This window comes from Pseudorca crassidens, chromosome 7 (assembly GCF_039906515.1).
Source record: "Pseudorca crassidens isolate mPseCra1 chromosome 7, mPseCra1.hap1, whole genome shotgun sequence".
Taxonomy (NCBI): domain Eukaryota; kingdom Metazoa; phylum Chordata; class Mammalia; order Artiodactyla; family Delphinidae; genus Pseudorca; species Pseudorca crassidens.
In genome coordinates this window covers 106837687-106860767 of record NC_090302.1, presented here as the reverse complement: position 1 = coordinate 106860767, position 23081 = coordinate 106837687, and the positions used below count along the sequence as shown (strand labels likewise).

Below are 23081 nucleotides of genomic sequence, written 5' to 3'. Positions count from 1 at the left end.
TTCTCTTTCAAGATAAAGTTTAGATAATGGGGTTATGTAATTTAGAGACAGAGTTAAAGATAATCTGGATTTTTTTTTTTCCGAAACTCATTCTCTGAATTTGAGTCAAAAATAAAATAAGCTTTTTAAGGCTATCAATGAGCTGGGAGTGAAGTGATATGGGACATAGGAAATAGAACTGCTAATGTAGGTGAATGAGAAACAGGTCACACAGCATCAGTTCCCAAACTGCCTCAAATCCAAAGACCTCTACCTTCTCCAACCTCATACTGAGTATTGTGTATGATACACAGACCCTCAGAACGACCTCCTCCTATATATACTCAACAATTCTTTAAGGAAAAGAAAGATGGAAAAATCCCTAGAAAACTGTAAATGCAGGATTTATCTTGGCATCGAGCCATACGTAAAAGATTAATCACCGATTAATCCTCCAACACCTCTAAGGCACCCGTTTACAAACTACCAAGTGCATTAGTATCACCGGAAGGGCGTATTTAAAAGATATCATTGGGACTACACTTTGAGAAGCAATGCACCAAGGTAATTCTTCTCAAAAAGTATGGTCCTCAGGTTGGTGGACACGTGCTATCTGCGACCTTCTATAGGGCTGAGACAGAAATTAGAGTTAAGCTTTCGAAACTTTTAGAGCAGTTTCTAGCATTTCATTTTTATTATATTTTTTCATTTTTATTCATTTTATTTCATTTTTCTAGCATTTCACTTTTATTATATTTTATATATATTTTATTATACTCTCCAGAAGTATTGGTATGAGATTGGAAAATTATTTTTAAGTTTGGGAAGCACAGCTCTTCTGCATGGCTGACACACATAGTTAAACCCGGGAGCACAGGGCCAGGGGCAGCTCCTGCCAACTGGGGGAAACCGGGCAGTCCTGGAGGATAATGGTAGCCTGAGGATAATTCCTACAACCAGAACAGTGAAGTGAGAAACAATTTCAAAACTGCAGTATTCATCGTTCTGTACCATTCCATTGCTTCCAGTGACAACACAACGCCGCAGCACCGCTGCAACTGGCCTGCATCCCAGCGGCCGGTGCCAAAAGGAAAGGGGATGCACACCGTGGGAAAGGGCGAAAATTGGGTCAGTGCTTTTCCCGCCCGAAGTTTGAAGCCGCCGGGGTATTTGCACTGTAGATGAATTATACCACCGTAGTAGGTCCAGTCAACGCGTTTCGCGTTGTTTTAGCTGGTGAGAACCCAAACAAAGAAAGAATAGCTACCCCTGGCCCCTTCCCCTGCCAGCGCCCTCCGCGCCTGCGCAGAACGCCGGCTGCCGACCCTCCCGAGGCTGGCCCCCGGCTCCCTTCTGGCGGCCAGAAGATGCGCGTGCGTAGCGGCGACGACCGCGCCCTCTGTGCGTGCCCGCGTCCTTACCCGCTACGGCGATCGCCTCCTTCCGGCCCGGTAGGGCCGCCTGTGGGCTGACGATGTTGGAGGCGGAGTTACCCATTCTCCGGACGGAGAAGAGGCTCTGGAAGAGCTGGTGGGCCGTCCTGGTGGCGGCGAGCATGGGCGGGTGTGTTGCCTAGGGGCCGCCGGGCGGACCGGCGCGGTCGGGAGCCGAGGCGCCGCTGCGGAGTGGGCGGCCGGCGCGGGGCGGCGGGAGCTGGGTGCACTGGCCGGCCGGCGGGCGGGCGGGTCAGCGGGGGCACGTACGCGGCGGGCTGTGCTGCCCCCGCCCCGGAATCGAGTGATTACCTCAGCCTCGTGCCGGGCGGGCCGGGACCGAGGGCGTGTTCTCGCCCTGGCGTGGGGCCGGGGCCGGTGAGGCACCTGCGCGTTTTCCTTGCTTCCCTTAGGTGCAAAGTTCCCGGGCGGAAGACAAAGTGTAGTAATGGCGGTACAAAGTACGTGAAGCGGCAGGGGCCAAAAAAATAATGCCCGGCTTTTGACTTTGAAGTTCGTTCGCATTTCACAACCTCCTTAACAATTGCTCGGTGTGCCCAGTAAGCAGTACGACTACCTACCTTACAAACTAGTAACTATATCTGTTTCCACTGGAGCCATTATGATGATAAATTATCAAAAAGATGATTATCCAAAGTGAAAACTAAGCACAATTTTCAAAAAGTTAAGAATAGGAAAGATAATTAAATATAATGTTTTATATACACATATTTATATGCACACACATAGAAATAATATACTGATAAACACAAGGGGGAAAAATAGGAACAAGGCACTGATACCCCATTAACGCAGTTCGGGTGAACTTAAGCGTTCTCTTGGATCATTCTTGGCTCTCAAATCATGGGACGTAACATTTGCTCCTGTGACAGATTTTCAACCCCAAAAATAAGGTGGGTGGAGGCAGATGGGTGACTTGGGAGTTGCATATGTGAAATTTTGGTTTTACACGAATGTTCTGCCAAAGTGGGCGGATAGTCTCATGAAGGAAGGAACTTCAGATTAGCACCCAGAGAAATGAGAAGGCTTTGAGCCAACCTCCCCAGTGGATTTAGTTACCTCTCTATCTTGTTTAGTTACCTCTTTGTGTTCATGTGGTCTGGACTGTAACCTGAGGACAGGAGGATTAGACCTACTGTATTGTAGAATATGGCCAGACAGGTAACATTAAAACTCGGTCAAAGTGTTTGTTTTGTAATACGGGCTCTGTCTGTGTAGTGTGCCTCGGTTTTTACTTCCGATTTATTTGGTTTTGCCAGGAGATTATACGAAGTAGGTTCTACAGGCCTTTCCTGAAAGCTTTACAAGGTGTCCCTTCTAGGTCGTAAGATCATTCTTCTGTCAAAGGAAATAGTCTGTTTTCTTTTTCTATGTTTTGTGGTTGATTGTATGAAATTAAGAACTGAAGAATTTGGGGACTTCCCCAGCAGTCCAGTGGTTAAGACCCCGCGCTTCCACTGCAGTAGGCGCCGGTTCCATCCCTGGTCCAGGAACTAAGATCCCATGTGGCACGCACATACACACACACACACACACACACACACACACACACACAAAACCGAAGAATTTTTCATGTCAAGGAGAAGTACTTACGTAATGTTAAGAAACCTCAACAAAGCTACAGTATGTATACGTGTAGTATGTAGTACACGTATAATAATGCATACACCTCCCCTTGCACACCCACTGAAGAAAGACTAGAAAAAAATTGAAAAACTGTTTGCAGTTTTGTTGTTCATGGTAATGGTTGACAGGTTTTCACTTTCTTTAAACTTCTGGTTTGAAATGGTACATATTGTTACAGTGTTCTCAAGTATTCCCCTGGCTGTGATACTTTTATTATTATAATTTTTTTTAATTTTTAAAAGAAAAAAATACCTTTTTTCATAAAACAGGGGTTTCTTATCTCATTTACCAGAATAGTTGAGAGAAAAGTTACACTGAGGTTGGTTGCTTGGTTGGCTGGTTGGTTGGTTTAGGAGAGAATTAATATTCCTGCCTTCAATGATGCCATTTTCATCACTAAGTTTTCGATTTCTTCAGAATCTCCTAAACCCTTCTGAGCTTCTCCACACTGAGAGAGTCTTTTTTGGTCCATATTCCCCATTGGGCACACACTGCTTTGAAGTGTTATTTTTGTGATTATGCTCTGGTTTTCCAACAAATTCTAACAATGTATGTTCTTTAGGATGCAGTCTAAGCGTCCTCTTTGGTATAACAAATACCCAAAATACATCAGTTTAAACAAAATAGAAGTTTATTTCTTCTATTATGTAACGATCCAGAAATAGAGCACTGAGCAGGACCATGTCTTTTCTTCCGTAATATCTCACACTATATTGGCTCAAATTAAGTGTACAGTGATTATGTATTTGGTTAAGTTGGGTCAAAACGTTGACTTAGAATAGCAAAAGTTTCTTTTCCGTGTGTTCAGGAATGGCTCTGCCTTGCCCCTTGGAGAAAGGAATATTTAATACTCTTTTCCAAAACTAGGCCTAGCTTTTCGTTGGAATACAGCTTAGGTTGCTGTAACCCAAAGGTATTATATTTGAAACAAGATAGTTTTTGTTTTGGTTTTTTCTCTCATGTACTGGTCCAGGACTAGGAGGGCAGCACTGCTATCCACATACATAACCACCATCCCAGAACCTGGCAGCGCATCTGTATCTTAGCCCAGCAAAAAGGCAGAAAGGAAAGGGGTGCACATCTCAGTACTCCTAGGAGTGTGTCCCAGAGGTAGCACATGTCATTTCTCCTCATTCCATTGACCTGGTTAGACACACAGCCACATCTAACTGTTGGGAAGGTGGGAGGTAGAGTTCTCTAGCTGGGCAACCACAGATCCAGCTAACACTAGGCAGTTCTAGTAACAAAGGAAGAAGGTAAGAACGTACTTTGGTGGACAACTCTTATAGTCCATTCCTCTGGCCATCGAGATATCCGTATGTGTGTATATATGTATATGTATATGTGTATATATGTGTGTGCATATATATATATATATATGAATATATCCCCTTATTCTAACATATAGGACACACCCTATTTTAAAGTTCCAAGCACATGAACCAGTGACCGATAAACTAAAAAAATGAGGTGTCTCTTCCCTCCTCCCACTCTCTCCCCCACACACCTGGTGTACAATGATGAAGCAGGATATTAAAATCAATTTGGAAAAAGAATGCGGGGCGGGGGGGGAAGAGTAGTCACTGGTCCACAGTCTAATCAAATGTTGCAAAAGGGAAACTTCGAAGACTGCCTAGATGGTGGAGGTCGGGAGTGTGGATGGTGGTGGATGGGAAAATAGAGGAGGTAACATCGAGTAAGTAGTCTGGGGACTTTGACATCTAAGGTGAGAACCTCCCTCCCACTTGATTCACTCTGTCTATACCAACTGGAATGCCTGCCTGATTCTCTCTGGTTTTCCGACCTTATTCTTCATTCAATTCAAGACTCATCTTGTCTGTGCAACCTTCCCTGATTGCACAAGAAAACACGGTTATTCATTGAGCCTAGGTTGCCCCATAGCACTCACCACTTGCATCACTCAGGTAGCACATAGTCTGTACTACCTTGCGTTGTTAGTTATCTGAAAAGATATACTAATTATTATGGAGGTTTAAAATACGTCCACAAATTGTTTTTTTCTTTTATAGATCTTTATTGGAGTATAATTGCTTCACAATACTGTGTTAGTTTCTGCTGTACACCAAAGTGAATCAGCCCTATGCATACATATGTCCCCATATCCCCTCCTTCTTGAGCCTCCCTCCTACCCTCCCTATCCCACCCCTCTAGGTTTTCACAAAGCACCGAGCTGATCTCCCTGTGCTACGCAGCTGCTTCCCACTAGCTATCTATTTTACATTTGGTAGTATATATATGTCCATGCCCCTCTCTCATGTCGTCCCAGCTTACCCTTCCCCCTCTCCGTGTCCTCAAGTCCATTCTCTACGTCTGCATCTTTATTCCAGTCCTGCCACTAGGTTCATCATAACCTTTTTTTTTTTTTTAGATTCCATATATATGTGTTAGCATACAGTATTTGTTTTTCACTTTCTGACTTACTTCACTCTGTATGACAGACTCTAGATCCATCCACCTCACTACAAATAGTTCAATTTTGTTTCTTTTTATGGCTGAGTAATAGTCCATTGTATATCTGTGCCACATCTTCTTTATCCATTCATCTGTCGATGGACACTTAGGTTGCTTCCATGTCCTAGCTATTGTAAATAGTGCTGCAATGAACATTGTGGTATATGTGTCTTTTTGAATTACGGTTTTCTCAGGGTATATGCCCAATAGTGGGATTGAGTATGATGCTTGCTGTGGGTTTGTCATATATGGCCTTTATTATGTTGAGGTAGTTTCCCTCTATGCCCATTTTCTGGAGATTTTTTATCATAAGTGGATGTGGAATTTTGTTAAATGCTTTTTCTGCATCTATTGAGATGATCATACGGTTTTTATTCCTTAATTTGTTAATATGGTATATCACATTGACTTGCGTATATTGAAGAATCCTTGTGTACCTGGGATAAATCCCACTTGATCATGGTGTATGATCCCTTTAATGTGTTGTTGGATTCTGTTTGCTAGTATTTTGTTCAGGATTTTTGCATCTATGTTCATCAGTGATATTGGTCTATAATTTTCTTTTTTTGTGATATCTTTTTCTGGTTTTGGTATCTGGGTGATGGTAGCTTTGTAGAATGAATTTGGGAGTGTTTCTCCCTCTGCAATATTTTGGAAGAGTTTGAGAAGGATCGGTGTTAGCTCTTCTGTAAATGATTGATAGAATTCACCTGTGAAGCCATCTGATCCTGGACTTCTGTTCGTTGGAAGATTTTTAATTATGGCTTCAATTTCATTACTTGTGATAGTAGGTCTGTTTATATTTTCTAATTCTCCCTGGTTCAGTCTTGGAAAATTATACCTTTCCAAGAATTTGTCCGTTTCTTCATGGTTGTCCATTTTATTGGCATATAGTTGTTTGTAGTAGTCTCTTATAATCCTTTGTATTTCTGCAGGGTCAGTTGTGATTTTTCATTTCTAATTTTATTGATTTGCATCCTGTCCCTTTTTTTCTTGATGAGTCTGGCTAAGGGTTTATCAATTTTGTTTATCTTCTCAAAGAACCAGCTTTTAGCTTTATTGAGCCTTGCTATTGTTTTCTTTGTTTCTATTTCATTTATTTCTGCTCTGATTTTTATGATTTCTTTCCTTCTACTGACTTTGGGTTTTCTTTGTTCTTCTTTCTCTAGTTTTTTAAAGTGTAGGGTTAGATTGCTTATTTTAGATTTTTCTTGTTTCTTGAGGTGAGATTGAATTGCTATAAACTTCCCTCTCAGAACTGCTTTTGCTGCATCCCATAGGTTTTGGGTCGTCCTGTTTTCATTGTCATTTGTTTCTATGTATTTTTTTACTTCTTCTTTGACTTCTTCAGTGATCTCTTGGTTATTTAATAGTGCACTGTTTAGCCTCCATGTATTTGTGTTTTTTACATTTTTTTTCGTGTAATTGATTTCCAATCTCATAGCATTGTGGTCAGAAAAGATGCTTGATACGATATCAATTTTCTTAAATTTTCCGAGGTTGATCATAAGTGGGTGTTGAAGATGTGATCCAAGATGTGACCCAAGATGTGATCTATCCTGGAGAATGTTCCCTGTGCACTTGAGAAGAAAGTGTATTCTGCACTTTTGGGTGGAATGTTCTGTAAATATCAATTAAATCTGTCTGGTCTATTGTGTCATTTAAAGCTGTGTTTCCTTATTTATTTTCTGTTTGGATGATCTGTCCATTGGTGTAAGTGGCATCTTAAAGTCCCCTACTATTATCGTGTTACTGTCGATTTCTCCTTTCATGGTTGTTAGCATTTGCCTTATGTATTGTGTGCATAAACATAATTGTTATATATTCTTCTTGGATTGATCCTTTGATCATTATGTAATGTCCTTTTTTGTCTCTTATAATAGCCTTTATTTTAAAGTCTATTTTATCAGATAGGAGTATTGCTACTCCAGCTTTCTTTTGATTACCACTTGCATGGAACATCTTTTTCCATCTCTTCACCTTCAGTCTTTATGTGTCCCTAGGTCTGAAGTGGGTCTCTTGTAGACAGCAAATATATGGGTCTTGTTTTTGTATCCATTCAGCCAATCTGTGTCTTTTGGTGGGAGCATTTAGTCCATTTACATTTAAGGTAACTATTGATATGTATGTTCCTATTCCCATTTTCTTGATTGTTTTGGGTTTGTTATTGTAGGTCTTTTTCTTCCCTTGTGTTTCCCGCCTAGAGAAGTTTCTTTAGCATTTGTTGTAAAGCTGGTTTGGTGGTGCTGAATTCTCTTAGCTTTTGCTTGTCTGAAAAGCTTTTGATTTCTTTGTCGAATCTGAATGAGATCCTTGCTGGGTAGAGTAATCTTGGTTGTAGGTTTTTCCCTTTCATCACTTTAAGTATATCCTGCCACTCCCTTCTGGCCTGCAGAGTTTCTGCTGAAAAATCAGCTGATAACCTTATGGGGATTCCTTTATATGTTATTTTTTGTTTTTCCCTTGCTGATTTTAATATTTTTTCTTTGAATTTAATTTTTGTTAGTTTGATTAACATGTGTCTTGGTGTGGTTTTCCCTAGGGTGTATCCTGTATGGGACTCTCTGTGCTTCCTGGACTTGGGTGACTATTTCCTTTCCCATGTTAGGGAAGTTTTCAACTGTAATCTCTTCAAATATTTTCTCAGACCCTTTCTTTTTCTCTTCTTCTTCTGGAACCCCAATAATTTGAATGTTTGGTGCATTTAGTATTGCCCCAGAGGTCTCTGAGATTGTCTTCAATTCTTTTCATTCTTTTTTCTTTATCCTGCTCCTTGGCAGTTATTTCCACCATTCTGTCTTCCAGCTCACTTATGCATTCTTCTGCTTCAATTATTCTGTTATTGATTCCTTCTAGAGTATTTTTCATTTCAGTTATTGTGTTGTTCATCTCTGTTTGTTCTTTAGTTCTAGATCTTTGTTAAACATTTCTTGCATTTTCTCAATCAGTGCTTCCATTCTGTTTCCAAGATTCCAGATCATCTTTACTATCATTACTCCGAATTCTTTTTCATGTAGATTGCCTATTTCCTCTTCATTTATTTGGTCTTGTAGCTTTTTACCTTTCTCCTTCATCTGTGACATATTTTTTTGCTGTCTTTTTTTTTTTTTTTTTTTATGAGTGGGATTGTGTTCCTGTCTTACTGGTTGTTTGGCCTGAAGCGTCCAACACTGGAGTTTGTAGGCTGTTGGCTAGATCTGGGTCTTGGTGCTGAGATGAGGATCTCCGTGAGATGAATATTCCCTGGGGTCTGAGGTTCTCTGTTAGTTCAGTGGTTCCGACACGGAGCTCCCACCGCGGGAGCTTCGGCCCGACTCCCAGCTTGTGAACCAAGATCCTACAAGCCGCATGGGGTGGCAGAAAAAAAAGAGAGAACAATAATGAAGTAAAAAATAAAATTAGACTAGGAAACTAACAGATATGTTAGAAAGAACATAAAAATTAAAATAGAGATGAATCAACAACGGGAAGGTACAAGAGTACCACCACAGTAAAAAAGAGGAGGAAGGGAAAGAGAGAGAAAGAAAAAAAAAAAAAAACGGGGAAAAGGCCTCGGCTGGGGGGCGGGGCCTAAGCATGGGCGAGGTTTGGGCAGTGGGCGGGGCCAATGCTCAGGACCCACAGGGCTGGAAAAGGCCCTGGGGGCTGGGGGGCTGTGGGGCTTAGGCTCAAGGGACAGAAGAGCCCCAGGCGTGCCCCCCACTCCTGTTCTCAGAGGGCAGGGGACCTCACCTGGGAGCCCAGTAGGCTTCCTGGGCTCCAGTGCCCTCCGCTCCTCTCCTGCTCCTTCCAGACGGCCCCTCCTGCCTGCCTCTCCTGATTTCCCCAGCCTCAGGGGTGCCAATCCTGTCTGGCCTCCACTTCTCCTCTCCCCTCTGTCCCCCCATATCCTACCAGTTCACTTGGGGGTTCCTCCCGTCTCCTTGGGCGTCAGGGTCCCCCATCAGCAGCCGGCAGGCGCCCTAGTTCCCGGGAGATGCTACCTGGTGTCTTCCCACACCGCCATCTTGACTCCGCCCTCCCACAAATTCTTTTAAAGGTCCAGTTTCCCTCCCCTGACATTTTCATTGGACTTAATGTTTGTTTCTATAGAATAAGACAGAAGTGATGGTGTGTGACCTCTGAGACTAAGCCATAGAAGGCAAGGCAGCTTCCTTCTTGCTCACTTTTGGATCACTCCCTCTGGGGGAAGCAAGCTGTCACATCATGAAGATTCTCAATCAGCCCAATGGAGAAGCCCACATGGTGAGGAAAGGAGGTCTCCTGCCAAGGGCCAGGTGAGTAAGCAATCTTAGAAGCAGATTCTCCAGACCCAATAAAGCTTTCAGGTGTTATCTTGTCTGCAACCTTATAAGAGGCTCTGAGCCAGAGCCACCCAGCTAATCTGCCTCCAAATTCCTGACCCACAGAAACCACTAGACAAAAAAATACTTGATGTTTCTTTTAAAGTGTTTTTAAAATTCATGGTGAGATAAGGAGACAATATTCTTGAAAACAGGGCTTATCAGAATTGAAAGGATTTTCTTGGAACTCCCACAACTGATTTTACATAATAAGAACCAAAGCTAGAGGACTGGCCTTAAAATAAACCCTAGACTAGAAAGGGTAAAGGCCATGACTTAAGAGATGAGAAAGAAGACCAAACGTCTTTATCTTATTCTCCCACCCTGGGATGAATTTGGGGATGGAATCTTAGAAACCTCCAAATGGACTGGGGAAGAATCTGAAGATTTGGGAGCCAGTGCTTCACTTCCTGGGGCATATCCTAGGACAGTGAACCATCGGGGCATGAAGAAAACAGTCTTGGGACTTCCCTGGTGGTCCAGTGGCTGGGACTCCACACTCCCAATGCAGGGAGCCCTGGAAATATATATATATATATATATATATATATATATATATATATATATATATATATCAATCACTGGAGTAGACTGGAACAATGTGTTTGTTTTTTTTTTTATCCCTGCGGTACGCGGGCCTCTCACTGTTGTGGCCTCTCCTGTTGCGGAGCACAGGCTCCGGACGCGCAGGCTTAGCAGCCATGGCTCACCGGCCCAGCCGCTCCGCGGCATGTGGGATCTTCCTGGACCGGGGCACGAACCCGTGTCCCCTGCATTGGCAGGCGGACTCTCAACCACTGCGCCACTAGGGAAGCCCGAACAATGTGGTTTTTAATGACTTAGACTAGATTAGAAATATCAGAGTGCATCCACAAGTAGGAAGGATCTACATAATTGGGGGAATTTTTTATTTCTCTTACATACACGTGTGTGTTGTACATACACCGTGTCTAAACTTAAAATAAATTTCTTAGTGTAGCTCCTGGTCAAAAGAAGTTTGAAAGCCATGGTCTAAAAAGCCTATAAATTCTCGAAGGCTCTTGCATTCAGCAAGGCATGCAATGCTGTGTGTGTGTGCAGAGGAGCAGTGACTGAGGGCAGGGCCAAGGCTGGCAGACCAGAGGGCAGCCTCACAGGATCCTGCACAATTGTGTTGGGTGTGGGGAAAGAAGGAGGGCATTGCCAGGTCTCCCATGAGGGGTGGGGATGTGGAAGGACAGAGAGAACCCATGACCCTGATAAAGCCTGGAGTTAGAGTAAGGAGACCCAAGTGCTGCAACATGTGACCAGGTGCAACAGCAAGGTCCTCAGTTATTGGACGCAGGAGCCAGCCTAACGCCCGAAGGATGGACAGGAAGAGCTGTGTCTCAGCTGAGCCGGAGCCAGGTGGCCCGGAGTCCAAGCTACACCAATGCACATGCTCAGGACAGGTGCCAAGGCTGAGAGACACCTCAGTGGGAGACCACAAGACCAGGAGCACACGCAGCTCTTCCAGTTACAGATAGCACCTTGAAAGGAGTAGGGAAGGCCCTAGAGAGAATCCCGAAAGACTGACCAGTTACCCGAATAGGCTATTTAAAACTGATAGACGCCAAGAAGACACTTTGATTTGTCAAGATCAAGTGTTTTCCTCCATCATTAGAAACGATAAGAGCAAGATGAGATCAGTTATAGAAAACAGGGCAGTTAACATTTTCTGTACATCTGAGTCATTGTTTAAATTTTGGCCTCATTACACGGGGTTTATCAAAGCATGCAGAGAGGTAAGCTGCCCTGCCTAGGAGTAGGGATGCTACCTGCTTCCTGGGATATCATGTACACAAATGAAACCTTGTACGGTACCAATCTAATACTAAATGGCAAAATACAAGAAAAACGATAGTGTCTTTAAGTTTTTCATAAGCAACATATATTCAATTTGAAAAGCTATCTTTTATTCCACAATAACATATTCTGACTTTTCTGGTGTCGAAATGTCCTTCCTTCTCATATTCATATGGTGGTGATGAGATGGTAGTTGTTCCTCTAAGGCCCTCATCTGGCAGAATCGAACGTGGAAAAGCAAAATATTTGGTCCAATCCTGCTGACCCTTGAAATCCAAGCACCACTGAGGTAATGTGTGTGATAGCTCCTGACACGGAGCAGTCACTCCATCAGTAGACGTTCCCATCCTCCCCCCAGCCGTTACCACCCCCGTTGCATAAAGATCAGCCCCTAATAAGTAGTTTTGCTCTTTTTCCCGTGGGCTCCATCTTGTCCTCCCCTCTCAGCTTTCCTAACCACACATTGTTCCAAGCTGCCTCTCCCCAGGTAGACTATAAAGAGTGAAAGACATGATTTAAGGCAGGAGAGAGCAGGCCACGCATCCTCTTCCCTCCCCCCACCCTCGGATGCACGTGGGGATGGGGGTCTTAGAAACATCCTCACGGACTGGGGAAGAATCTGAGGATTTAGAGACTAGTGCTCAACAAAGAGGAGGGCAAGCCAAGGTGTCTCTCCAGAGAATTTATCAGATTGTGCCACCCCTCAATTTCTAAGCTCCATCCTAATAGTAAATTGTATACATCACTGATAAAATGAGCCTAATTACATACTGAAAACTTTAATAAACTTAGCAACTTCAGTGCCAAGTTATTTTGCTAATTAATTTTCTTTCATAAAACTATGTGTCAGGGTTACTAAAAAAAAAAACACTAAGGAAGAAAAACATACTCTCTGAAAATTCAGATAATATATGAAGACATTTTCAGGTAGTAGGAATTGGGAAATGACTTGTTATATAAGGTAGGGGTATGACATTTAGCCAAGTTATTGAGAACATACCTGCTTCTCAGTTACATATGTTAAATGATTTTTTTTTTTGATGTATTGCTTTAAATGTGCTTTCTGCAATGCCCCTACATGCAGATTCTGCTGAAACCCTCCCTTGTTTAGTAAAACACCATATGCAAGACACCAACCGGGTGGTGCATACGGAAGAGTCCAGCCTTTCAGGGACTCCAAGGGCCTCAGTGCAGTAGGGAGACATCCCAGCCCTGGCACCAAAGGCAGACCAGGGGTGCTCACTCTACTCCACAGCAGAGCCCTGGACACAAAGGGCTGAGGGGCTTTTCGAGAAGGACAACAGATCCTCAACCTCTAGGGTTGCAGGTCGTGGATATGGGGGGGCCATGCTCCAGGACTGAAAAAAGAGCTGTCACAGGTGTGGAAAATGAACTCAAGGATAAATGATGCAAAGGGTGAGGCTTTGTCCCCTCCAAGAGGCATATCAGCTCTGTCTCCATTCTTTATCAAACCTTGAATAACTGCAGGGACGTCCCGGTGGACTCAAACTGAAATAAGGCTTTTTTGGTCTTTTTATAAAAATCCACTTAAGTAGGCAGAGACACCCTTATAAATGAATAATAGAGAGCTTAATACGCCCCTTTACACTGGCAGAGTTAAAACCACATGGCCTTATTTATGGTCTATCTATAGAAGATTCAGAGCTGTCTTAAGTATGCTAATTTACTGCAGAGATTATTTTACTGAGTTTTAAGAGGAAAAATAGTAATAACATTAATAACAGTATGGTCATCCCCCCCTTATTCGCAGTTTCACTTTCCAAGGTTTCAATTTCCTGAAGTCAATTGCGCTCTGAAAATATTAAATGGAAAATTCCAGAAATAAACAATTCATACATTTTAAATTTTGTGCTGTACTGAGTAGCAGGATGAACTCTCTCGCCATCCCTCTCCATCCCCCAGGGATGTGTATCATCACTTTGTCCAGCGTATCCCATCCGTTAGTTACTTAGTAGCCGACTCCGTTATTAGATCAACTGTCAAGGTATCTCAGTGCTTGAGTTCAAGTAACCCTTATTTTACTTAATAATGGCCCCAAAGGGCAAGACTAGTGATGTTGGCAATTCACATATGCCAAAGAGAAGCCATAAAGTACTTCCTTTAAGTGAAAAGGTGAAAGTTCTCGACTTAACAAAGAAAGGAAAAAACTCGTATGCTGAGGTTGCAAAGATCTTCGGGAAGAACGAATCTTCTGCCCGTAAAATTGTGAAGAAGGAAAAAGAAAGTCCTGCTAGTTTTGCTGTCGCACCTCAAGCCACAAAAGTCACAGCCACAGTAAGTGATAATCCCCAGGCCACGCTCTCCTTCTGACCCTTCTCCTGCTAGCTGGAACGCAGGTGTGAGAGGCAGCCTGGAGTAACCACTGAAAACCAAGTGATGGATGCCACATTGTGAGAGTAATAGAGTGACCAGGTGGAGTGACCCTAGGTCCCCGGCATCATGAAGCTGCCATTTCACCTCTAGATGGCTTATTCATAGGCTAGTACATGAGCGAGAAATGAACTTTGATTTTATTTAAGCTGCTACGGTTTTGAATAGCTTAGCGGTTCTCAAACTTCAACATATACCAGAATCACCTGGAGGGCTTGTTAAAACACAGCCTGCTGTCCCCACCCCGAATGTCGGGCTCAGTAATTTGGGAGAGGCCTGAGACTTAGCATTTTTAATAAATTCTCAGGGAATGCTGACACTGTTGGTCCAGGCACCAAACTTGGAGCACCACTGATCTGGCCAATACGTACACCCATTGTCCTAGCCCTCCATAAACACGCCTCTTGTGTTTGAAATCTAACATTTTCAACTGCTTTCACCCACTTCAGGTAGCACACTGAATCCCAAACTAAAACTAAGCTCAGTGTTAATTTGTCTACAGCTATCAGTGCTGAATCTAAAGAGGTTTGGAACATACCAGAAATCATGCAGAGAGCAGGAAATATGGTGTATCCAATGGCATCTGAATTCGTTGGACCCTCAAAATCTGGATTCTGGAATCGAGATAATTCAAAACTTCTCTTTGTAATAATCCATCATTCTTAGGAATTATAACTGGATCTTTAAAAACGTTAATCCGCGTGTGTTTGTTGTATGTCAAATTAAATTAAGCCCTAATTTTCAGTAGTTCATCTTCCTACACCAAGCACATCTTGAAAAGGATCAAAAGCTGCAGAGGGGGTGAAGCACGTGAAGCAACAGCTCAATGTTTGAAGATGGAAATGATTCCCATGGGGGAATCGTAAACTTTCGAGTGGCATCAGTGCTGAGCAGACAGCACAGGCAGTAACAATCTGAATGCTTGGAAACCAGAAAGCGTCAAAGATGCTGTAAGAGAATAAGCAGGGAACCTTCAGGTGTGTAACTCACACTTCCCCAAACCGTGATGGCCTTTGAGAGCATCCACTAAGCAGTAACTTTGAGCTTTTTCCCTGGCAGGGTCCCAGGTGATTTGTGAGTTCACCTCAGCAGCCACTTGTGTGCCCCCTTCTGCCACCACAGATGCCACTCTCCTGCTGCCACCATCAGGGCATCTGACACTGCCAACCCTATGCAGCTGCCACTCCCCAGGGCTCAGGGGTCACCTCGTTTTAATTAGATTACCCTACGGGTAACCTGATGCACTTCATCTCTGAACCGTCGCCATCCCCCCCCACCCCACCCCCGGCCTTTAAGGATCAGAACCCTCAAGTTGGGTCAGAGAACAATTCAGGGACAGGGTTCAGTACTACACAGACTTCGGCATATAAGAAGTAGTAAGTACTTAATAAATGTTCATTTTCACTCTCGCCTTCAGCCAACAATTCACCAATGTCCCAAACCAATACACTTCCAGCACTTTCCTACCTCTTCATGAGTACCCTGCCCACCTTGGACACAAGGTAGGGCAGCCTTTGACAATCTTTTCTCAGTCTTCCTGGGGTCGACCCACAGGCCAGGTTAGTTTCCCCAAGGAATGATCTCATATCACCACAAATCTTTCCTCCATATAATTTAAATATAATTGGGGATAATAATAGTAGTACCTAACTCACAGGTTTTTTAAATTTTGTTTTTGTTTTTTCTTTGTGATGATTAAATAAGTTAATACAGGAAAAGTGGCTGAAATCATGTCTGACACATAAGAAGACCTGAGTAAATATTAGCTATGATTATTATACACGGTTATTTGGGTGACTGTTGGAAAATTGTCCTCCTCCACTAGGGCTGCGAGCTCTAGGAAGGCAGCGATTGTGTCCATTTTTTGCTTTTTGTTGTATCCTAGTACCTGTCAAGGTCACAGTCAGCATTCAGCCAATGTTGGCTGAATGAATGCATGAATCAAGCATAGCATCTCTTGAACCAACTGCGTAATTCCCTCCAGAAGTCCCTCCTTACCACTTCTCCTCGATGTCTGATGGGTCCTGGTTGCAAATAGGACTTATCTCTTATTTTGTTATCTAAGTGTTCCCAGTTAGTAGATAAATTATACCGCTTCATACACACACACACACATGCATGCATACACACACACATCAGAGTCACCCAAAGGATGCAGGTAGAATTTTTTTGTATGTTTGCTTGTTTGTTTTAACAGCTTTACCATGGAATAGTTGATATCCAAAAGCTGCACGTATTTAATGGATAAATTTGATGAGTTTGGACCCATGCAAACAGCCATAAAACCAGCAGCACAATCAAGGTAACAGACATTTCCATCACCTCCAAAAATTTCTGATGTCTCTTTGTTTTGTCTTGTTTTGTTTTGTTTTGTTTTTGTGTGGTAAGAACACAACATGAGACACACCCTCAATAAATTTCTAAGTGCACAATACCATCTTTAGCCCTAGGCTTTATGTTGTACAGATTTCTAGAACTTATTCCTGTTGCATAACCAAAAGTTTACACACATTGAACACCTCATTACCCCACCTCTCAACCCCTGGAAACCAGCATTCTGTTCTCTGCTTCTATGAGTTTGACTGTTTTAGGTACCTCATATAAATGGAATCGTGCAGTATTTGTCTTTCTATGACTGACTTATTTAACTTAGCATATTGTCCTCCAGGCTCATCCATGTTGTAGTAAATGAAAGGATTTCTCTCTCTTTAAAGGCTGGATAACATTCCATTGTGTGTATATGCCCTATCTTCTTTATCCATTCATCCACTGGGGGAAACCTCGGTTGTTTCTGTGTCCTGGCTATTGTGAATAGCCAGGATATCTCTTTGGGATGTTTTTTGTAAGACTTACTTTTTAAAGAGCAGTTGAAGTTTACAACAAAATTGAGAGGTACAGAGATTCCCCATACACCCTCTGTTTCCACACAAGCATAGACTACTCCCCTATTATCAACATCACTCCACAATGGTACATTCATTTACCAAGGATTTTTACATTAGCACCTCATAATCACACAAAGTCCATAGTTCACCTTAGGGTTCACTCTTGGTGTTGTACAGTCTATGGATTTGGACAAATGTATAATGACATATAACTATGACTACAATATCACACACAGTATTTTCACTGCCCTAAAAATCCTCTGTGCTCTGCCTACTTACCTCCCCCAACCCTGACCCTCCAGAAGGTTTTTTAAGGATACTGTAATTTATCAACATTATCTTTTCTTCTCTAAGTGCTTGCTAAGATTATATGACCATTAAACAAGATAATCCAAGTGAAAGTACCTAATATAGTGCCTAATGCCTAATAGCTATTATTATTATTTGTCTTTGTTATGGGACATGACGAGCCCTGAGGCCTGGACTGCCATTGGAGAGACAATAAACATTTGAAGATTAAATGAATAAATAGCCAAGTGAATGAGTACAAAAGAGGAGTACTGCACTATAATCCTAGTTTTGGATTAACTAGTTCTGTGGCCTTTGACTAGTTATATAATGTCTCTTAGTTTTTGTCATCCGTGAAGTTGAAGGGGGAGGGGAGAGAAGTTACAACTTCTCGGAATCAAGTTCTTTTAGGATTGGAGACTGGGAAAAAGGAAGGGGGAAACGGGACACACTTTCCTCAAGTGGACTGCACTGTGTTTATCCTGAGGTTTCTCTACTGGTTTCTCAGGTTCACGCCCACTGGCATAGAAGCCACTGGGGAGCAGTGTCACTCAGACACTCCGATTAAATGCTCAAGTGAGCATCTTCACGGCATGGAATTTTGCGTGGGAGCTCCGTGGCCAGGAAATGCTCTCCAGCTCCTGGCCTGGAGGTACAGTCCTCGATGTGTGGCTGCTAGGACTCCCTGGCCACTAGGAAACCCTCTTGGGTGTTGTAGAGACAAGTTGAATCAAGCTAAGCTGCCTTCCAAGCTGTCCTTTAGTCCCATAAGAGCTCATCCATTCTCTCCTTGCCAAACAGAGGGACCACTCCTCTCTCACCTCTGCCATCTCTCCATTCTCCTTTTCCCTGCTAGGAAAAGTACAAGGCACATCTACAAGGACAGGGTGTTAGCACCATTTCCCCGGGGGAAAGTGCTGATACTCCTTTTAGCTTTGGAGGGAGGGATAGTGGAGTCCTCCCCAAGGGGCAGACGTTTCTAGACTCTGATGCATCTCCCTCACCCTCTATCAGCCTTTTGCTTATATACACTGGAAAGGTTTGGTCATCCTTAATAAGCTCTGGATGAGCAGTTAGACCCCAACTGTTTGAAGATCTCTTTCCTCCATAGGGTCTTGATGGCTCTCTGTCCTAAGCTTTGGGTCCTGTTTGCCAGCTCCAGGGAAACAAGTGAGATTTCCCTCAACATCCAGTTACATATATGTCATATTTAGAGTCATAGGAAAAAAGAACGAAAGAAAATACAGGCATACCTCATTTTACTGTCTTCCCCTTTATTGTACTTTGCAGATATTGCCTTTTTTTCACAGGTCGAAGGTTTGTGACATCGTGCATCCAACAGCATTTGCTCCACTTCGTATCTCTGTGTCGCACTTTGGTAATTCTCACAATATTTAAAATTTTTTCATTATTATTATATTTCTCCTGGTGATCTGTGATCAGTGATCTTTATTGTAAGGCACCATGAACTGCGCCCATATAAGACGGCAACTTAATCGATTATTGAAATGACGACGAAGGATTTAACATATGACATAAACTTAGTTGATAAGGCAGCAGCAGGGTTTGAGAGGACTGACTCCAGTTTTGAAAGTTCTACTGTGGGTAAAATGCTATCAAACAGCAGTGCACACTACAGAGAAATCGTTTGTGAAAGGAAGAGTCAATCAATGTGGCAATTCATTGCTCTATTATTTCATGAAATCGCCACGGCCACCCAGCCTTCGGCAGCCACCACCCTGATCAGTCAGCAGCATCAACGTCCAGACAAGACCTTCCACCAGCAAAAAGATATCAATTCACTAAAGGTTCAGATAATATTTAGAATTTTTTGCAATATTTTTTTTGCATGATTTCTTTTATATAATATATCCAGAATAGGCAAAACAGAGATTTGGGAAAACAGATTTGGGAAAACAGAGACAGAAAGCAGATTACAGTTGATCAGGGATGGGGGTAGAGGAGAATGGGGAGTGACTACTTAATGGATACAGGGTGTTTTATTTTTTATTCGGGTATAGTTATATTTTTAATTAAGATACGTACACTGCTTTTTTAGACATAATGCTCTTGCACACTCAGTAGACTACAATATTGTGTAAATATAACTTTTATATGCACTGGGAAACCAAAACATTCATGCAACTCATTTTATTGCGATATCTGCTTTATTGGGTGGTCTGAACCCCACCCACAGTATCTCCGAGGTGTGCCTGTAACCCAAATGCCAACAGCGGTTTTCTCTCTGTAATCGGACTGTGGGTAATTTTTCTTTTTTCTTTTATACTTTTCTATTTTTAAATTTTCTAGACTGTACATGTATCACTTTTTTAATCAGAAAGTAAACAGTTTATTTAACACAAAATGATTACAGCAAAGATAAATTATAGATTGGTAAAAAGAAAAGGTAAGTGAACTATCTTAGCCAGTTCAATTTTTTTCTTTTAATCTCAAATACTGGGTTACCTCTTAAGTTAGATTTTTATCTCCTTTGGTTTATTCTACCATTGGTATACATCCTCCCAGATCTTTTTATATATAGGTTTATATTTAACTTACTTCATTAAAATGTTTCAATCTACTCTAACAATTTCAACTCTGGTTCTCATATACAAATACCATATAAAATACACTTTGAGTTAGAAATACTGTGGTCATCTAAAGTTTTGCTTTGCTTTGTTTTCATTTGTCTTTTACCTATTCTGTCTACAGATAATATGCAAAAATTTTCTAGGTCACAATTATTTTCTGCCAGCATTTCTCCTTGAAACTGCAGCACTAGTGTACACAAGGAGAAAAAGACATCCATTTCTACTTCTAGTCTCCTGCACATTTTCCATCTTGAGTAAGCTGTGGTTTCTGTGTCATATGCTTCAATAAGCCTCTCAGAAGGTGTAATTGGGACTTAGGCACTCAATAAATATTTGTGGAATTAAATATCAGTAACTATTCTGTAATTCTTAAAGCATGTAGACGCTGGAAGGATGATACACAGTTTGGTGTTTTTCATTCTGCAGGTTGCAAAGCCTCTACAAACCCATTTCTGAAGTCAGGTGGTGACACTGGTAAGTGAGGGTTTGTGGGTTATTTGGGGTTCACTACAGAGAGCCTTTTGAGCTCCCTCCAATCATGCTTTACTTCTCGGTCCTAGATTTCTCCGCTAAAATCTCAATTGGAAATAAACTCATTTCCTTAAGCCATCTGGTGGCTTTCACTTGTAACTACAACATCAACTAATGGCCCAAAAGACGCGAGCACTATTTTCTTCTTGTGTCTCTTCTGAGATGTTATGATGACATGATACCTAAGTAATGTGTAGGTGTTAAAAACCCAAGAGAAATTGTCATGATTTTCACCTCAGGGACACATTAATATCAAGAGCAACGTAATGAAGGCTATGGGTGATGGAGTAAGAGAAACTATATTATTTTATTACAGTTGTATAATAAGACAAGGTTTATTGAGCACCCACCATGTGCCAGGCAGTGTTCATAGGCTAGAAAAACCAATGCAATTCCCGTATTCCCAGGGAATACAGGCAAACTGATATGGGAACAAATATAAAGTCTAAGTGTTACAGTAGCTGTGCTGAGTTGGAGACAAGAAGACCCTCCCTGGGCTCCTTTATCCCACACTGGACACCAGGAAATGGGCACCATTCCCTCCCGGAATACACAAAATACCAAAAAATAAAGTCAAAGTTCATTTTGGAATCAGCTCAAAATAATGATTAACAAAATAATGCAGCTGTAAGTGTGTTATGTAACTCTGTCTCCTACCTTTGGCAAAACCCAACAATATTCATATCTTTGGGTCATGCATGACCCTTAAGGCCATGTTGCCCCAAGGTGGATCACAGTAGGGACATGGGGACCCCAGGGTTGGTAAATAAATTTTCAGGTGCTCATTTAACTTAGCCAAAGACCACCTCCACTGCCAGCCTTCCGTAGGACAGCAAAGAGGAGACAGAGTCTGCTTTACAGGGTGCAAGTGTGCCCCCTCTAGCTCCATCTCATTAGCCTCAAACAGAAAAGTGTTATTGGAGCACCTTCTGCCCTGGAAGGTTCCTGAGAGGTTGTGAAGTTGGGACAATGTGGAAGAGCGGATGGGAATTTTCAGATCACAAGGCCAAGACCATTTCGTTTAATGGGGACCTATGCCACAGTGCAACGTATTAAAACACAAGTCATATTTGGGGATCTGCAGGTAATTCGGGATGGCCAGAGAGGACGTTGTGAACAGAGAGTGTTGAAAGCTGCAGCTCGGTCAGTAAGCAAGCGCAGGCTCCCGAGGGTGGCACAGCACATGCTCAAGAGGGAAGAGATATGGGAACATATGTATATGGATAACTGATTCACTTTGTTATAAAGCAGAAACTAACACACCACTGTAAAGAAATTATACCCCAATAAAGATGTTAAAAAAAAAAAAGAGATGGGCCTTTTCCCTCACTTTGTCAGGTTGAAAGGACACACGATGAGAATTAGAAGGCCTGTTAGGTGGCATTTAATATACTCCAGGCAAGACATGATGATGGTTTCCAGATGAAGTTAGTGGCAATACAGGTGGAGAAGTGGGGATGGATTTGAGAAAATCTTTAACAGGTAGAATAAACAGGTCTTTGTGACTTGGATATAAGGGATTAGATATATAAAGGAATTTAGGATGATTCCCAGATTTCTGGCTTATGAACTGATGTCCCATAGGCAGCAGGAGGTACAGATCTGAAATACGATGAGACATCAGGGCTGGAGATATCAATGTGGAACCGATCAGCATCAGTGCCATGGGAAAGGAAGAGCTTATCCCTGACCAAGGATAATCTTGCCCTTGTATCTATCTGTAAATTCCTATTACCTTTCCACATTCTACCCAAACTTCACAGCCTCTCAGGAACCTTCTCAGACCTTCCTAGGCAGAAAGTGCTCCTATAATATTTTGTTGTTCGGGGGTAATGAGATAGAGCCCGGCCAAGATATTGTGATAACCACCTCGGAAGAGGTGTGATAAGTAAATGTCAAATGAATAAATATGCATTCTTACATACACCTGATTATGTACAGATCAGCTGGCAGGCTGAATAGGAGGAAGCCAGCCTAGCGTTTTCTGCAGAACAGCGCCTGGAAATGACATTGGGGTCCAGTGACTGGTGGGAGACCCAGAGCGAGGTGAAGATCTGGATTCAGGAAGATGTTATGGATAGTTCTAAAAATAAATATTTCCACCAAGCGTATGTCCGGCTGCATTAATATCCTACACCAGAAGTCAGAGTTCTGAGTCACTCTTGGCCAGGGCAAGCTGTCACTTCTTAACTTCACCCTTGTTCGGAGCACTGAACCCCGGACCCGACCAGCACGACGAGACGGAACGTGAGGAGGGATGAGAGTGGCCAGTATGGAGCTATGAAAAATGCACCTCTGTCTTTTCCTGGCTACCTCAGACTGAGGGGAAATTCCAACCAAGGTCACTCCTGGGAAATATCAACCTTATTCATCTACTGGAACTTTAAATTAAAAAGCTACCTAATTCTTTGAGGGGAGAGGATTGTTTCCCTTCTATCAATAAGTCAATTTTCCCCTCTCATCTTCCATCTTATATATTTGAAAAGAAACTCATTCCAGTTAATATGAAAATGAGTAGCCAGAAATTATGAAGGATACTTATGGATGCAGCTCTTGTGATTCACCAAGTCTGTCTGTTAATCTAGGTATCAACAATACACTTATTTTTCAATCATTTAAATGCTCTCAGTATACATCTGCTCTTGCAACCAATCGGAACATCTTTGCATTATAAGGAATGCACTAATGGAAAGATAC

At 42.3% G+C, this 23081-nt stretch overlaps 1 protein-coding gene and 1 long non-coding RNA gene across 7 annotated transcripts in view; one reads left to right on the top strand and one right to left on the bottom strand.

The window, feature by feature from the left end:
• The window catches only part of MSRA (methionine sulfoxide reductase A), a 369385-nt gene extending 367530 nt beyond the window's left edge, over positions 1–1855 (bottom strand). Inside the window, exon 1 of one of the 3 annotated variants that reach the window (XM_067745309.1) lies at positions 1401–1855. In XM_067745309.1, coding sequence (XP_067601410.1) covers positions 1401–1536 — 136 coding nt within the window. In that variant the 5' untranslated portion in view covers positions 1537–1855. The remainder of the gene's footprint in view (positions 1–1400) is intronic. The other 2 variants (XM_067745306.1, XM_067745314.1) reach the window with 2 other exon arrangements.
• On the top strand, positions 1382–22796 carry LOC137228190 (uncharacterized). Of its 4 annotated transcripts, none has more exons than XR_010945186.1 (6): positions 1382–1538; positions 9624–9808; positions 16287–16391; positions 18573–18640; positions 20280–20327; positions 22326–22796. It is a non-coding gene; the product is annotated as an uncharacterized lncRNA (long non-coding RNA). The 4 variants fall into 4 exon arrangements; XR_010945187.1 differs by having other exon boundaries at positions 18553–18640; XR_010945185.1 differs by lacking the exon at positions 18573–18640.
• The last annotated feature ends 285 nt before the right edge of the window (positions 22797–23081 follow it).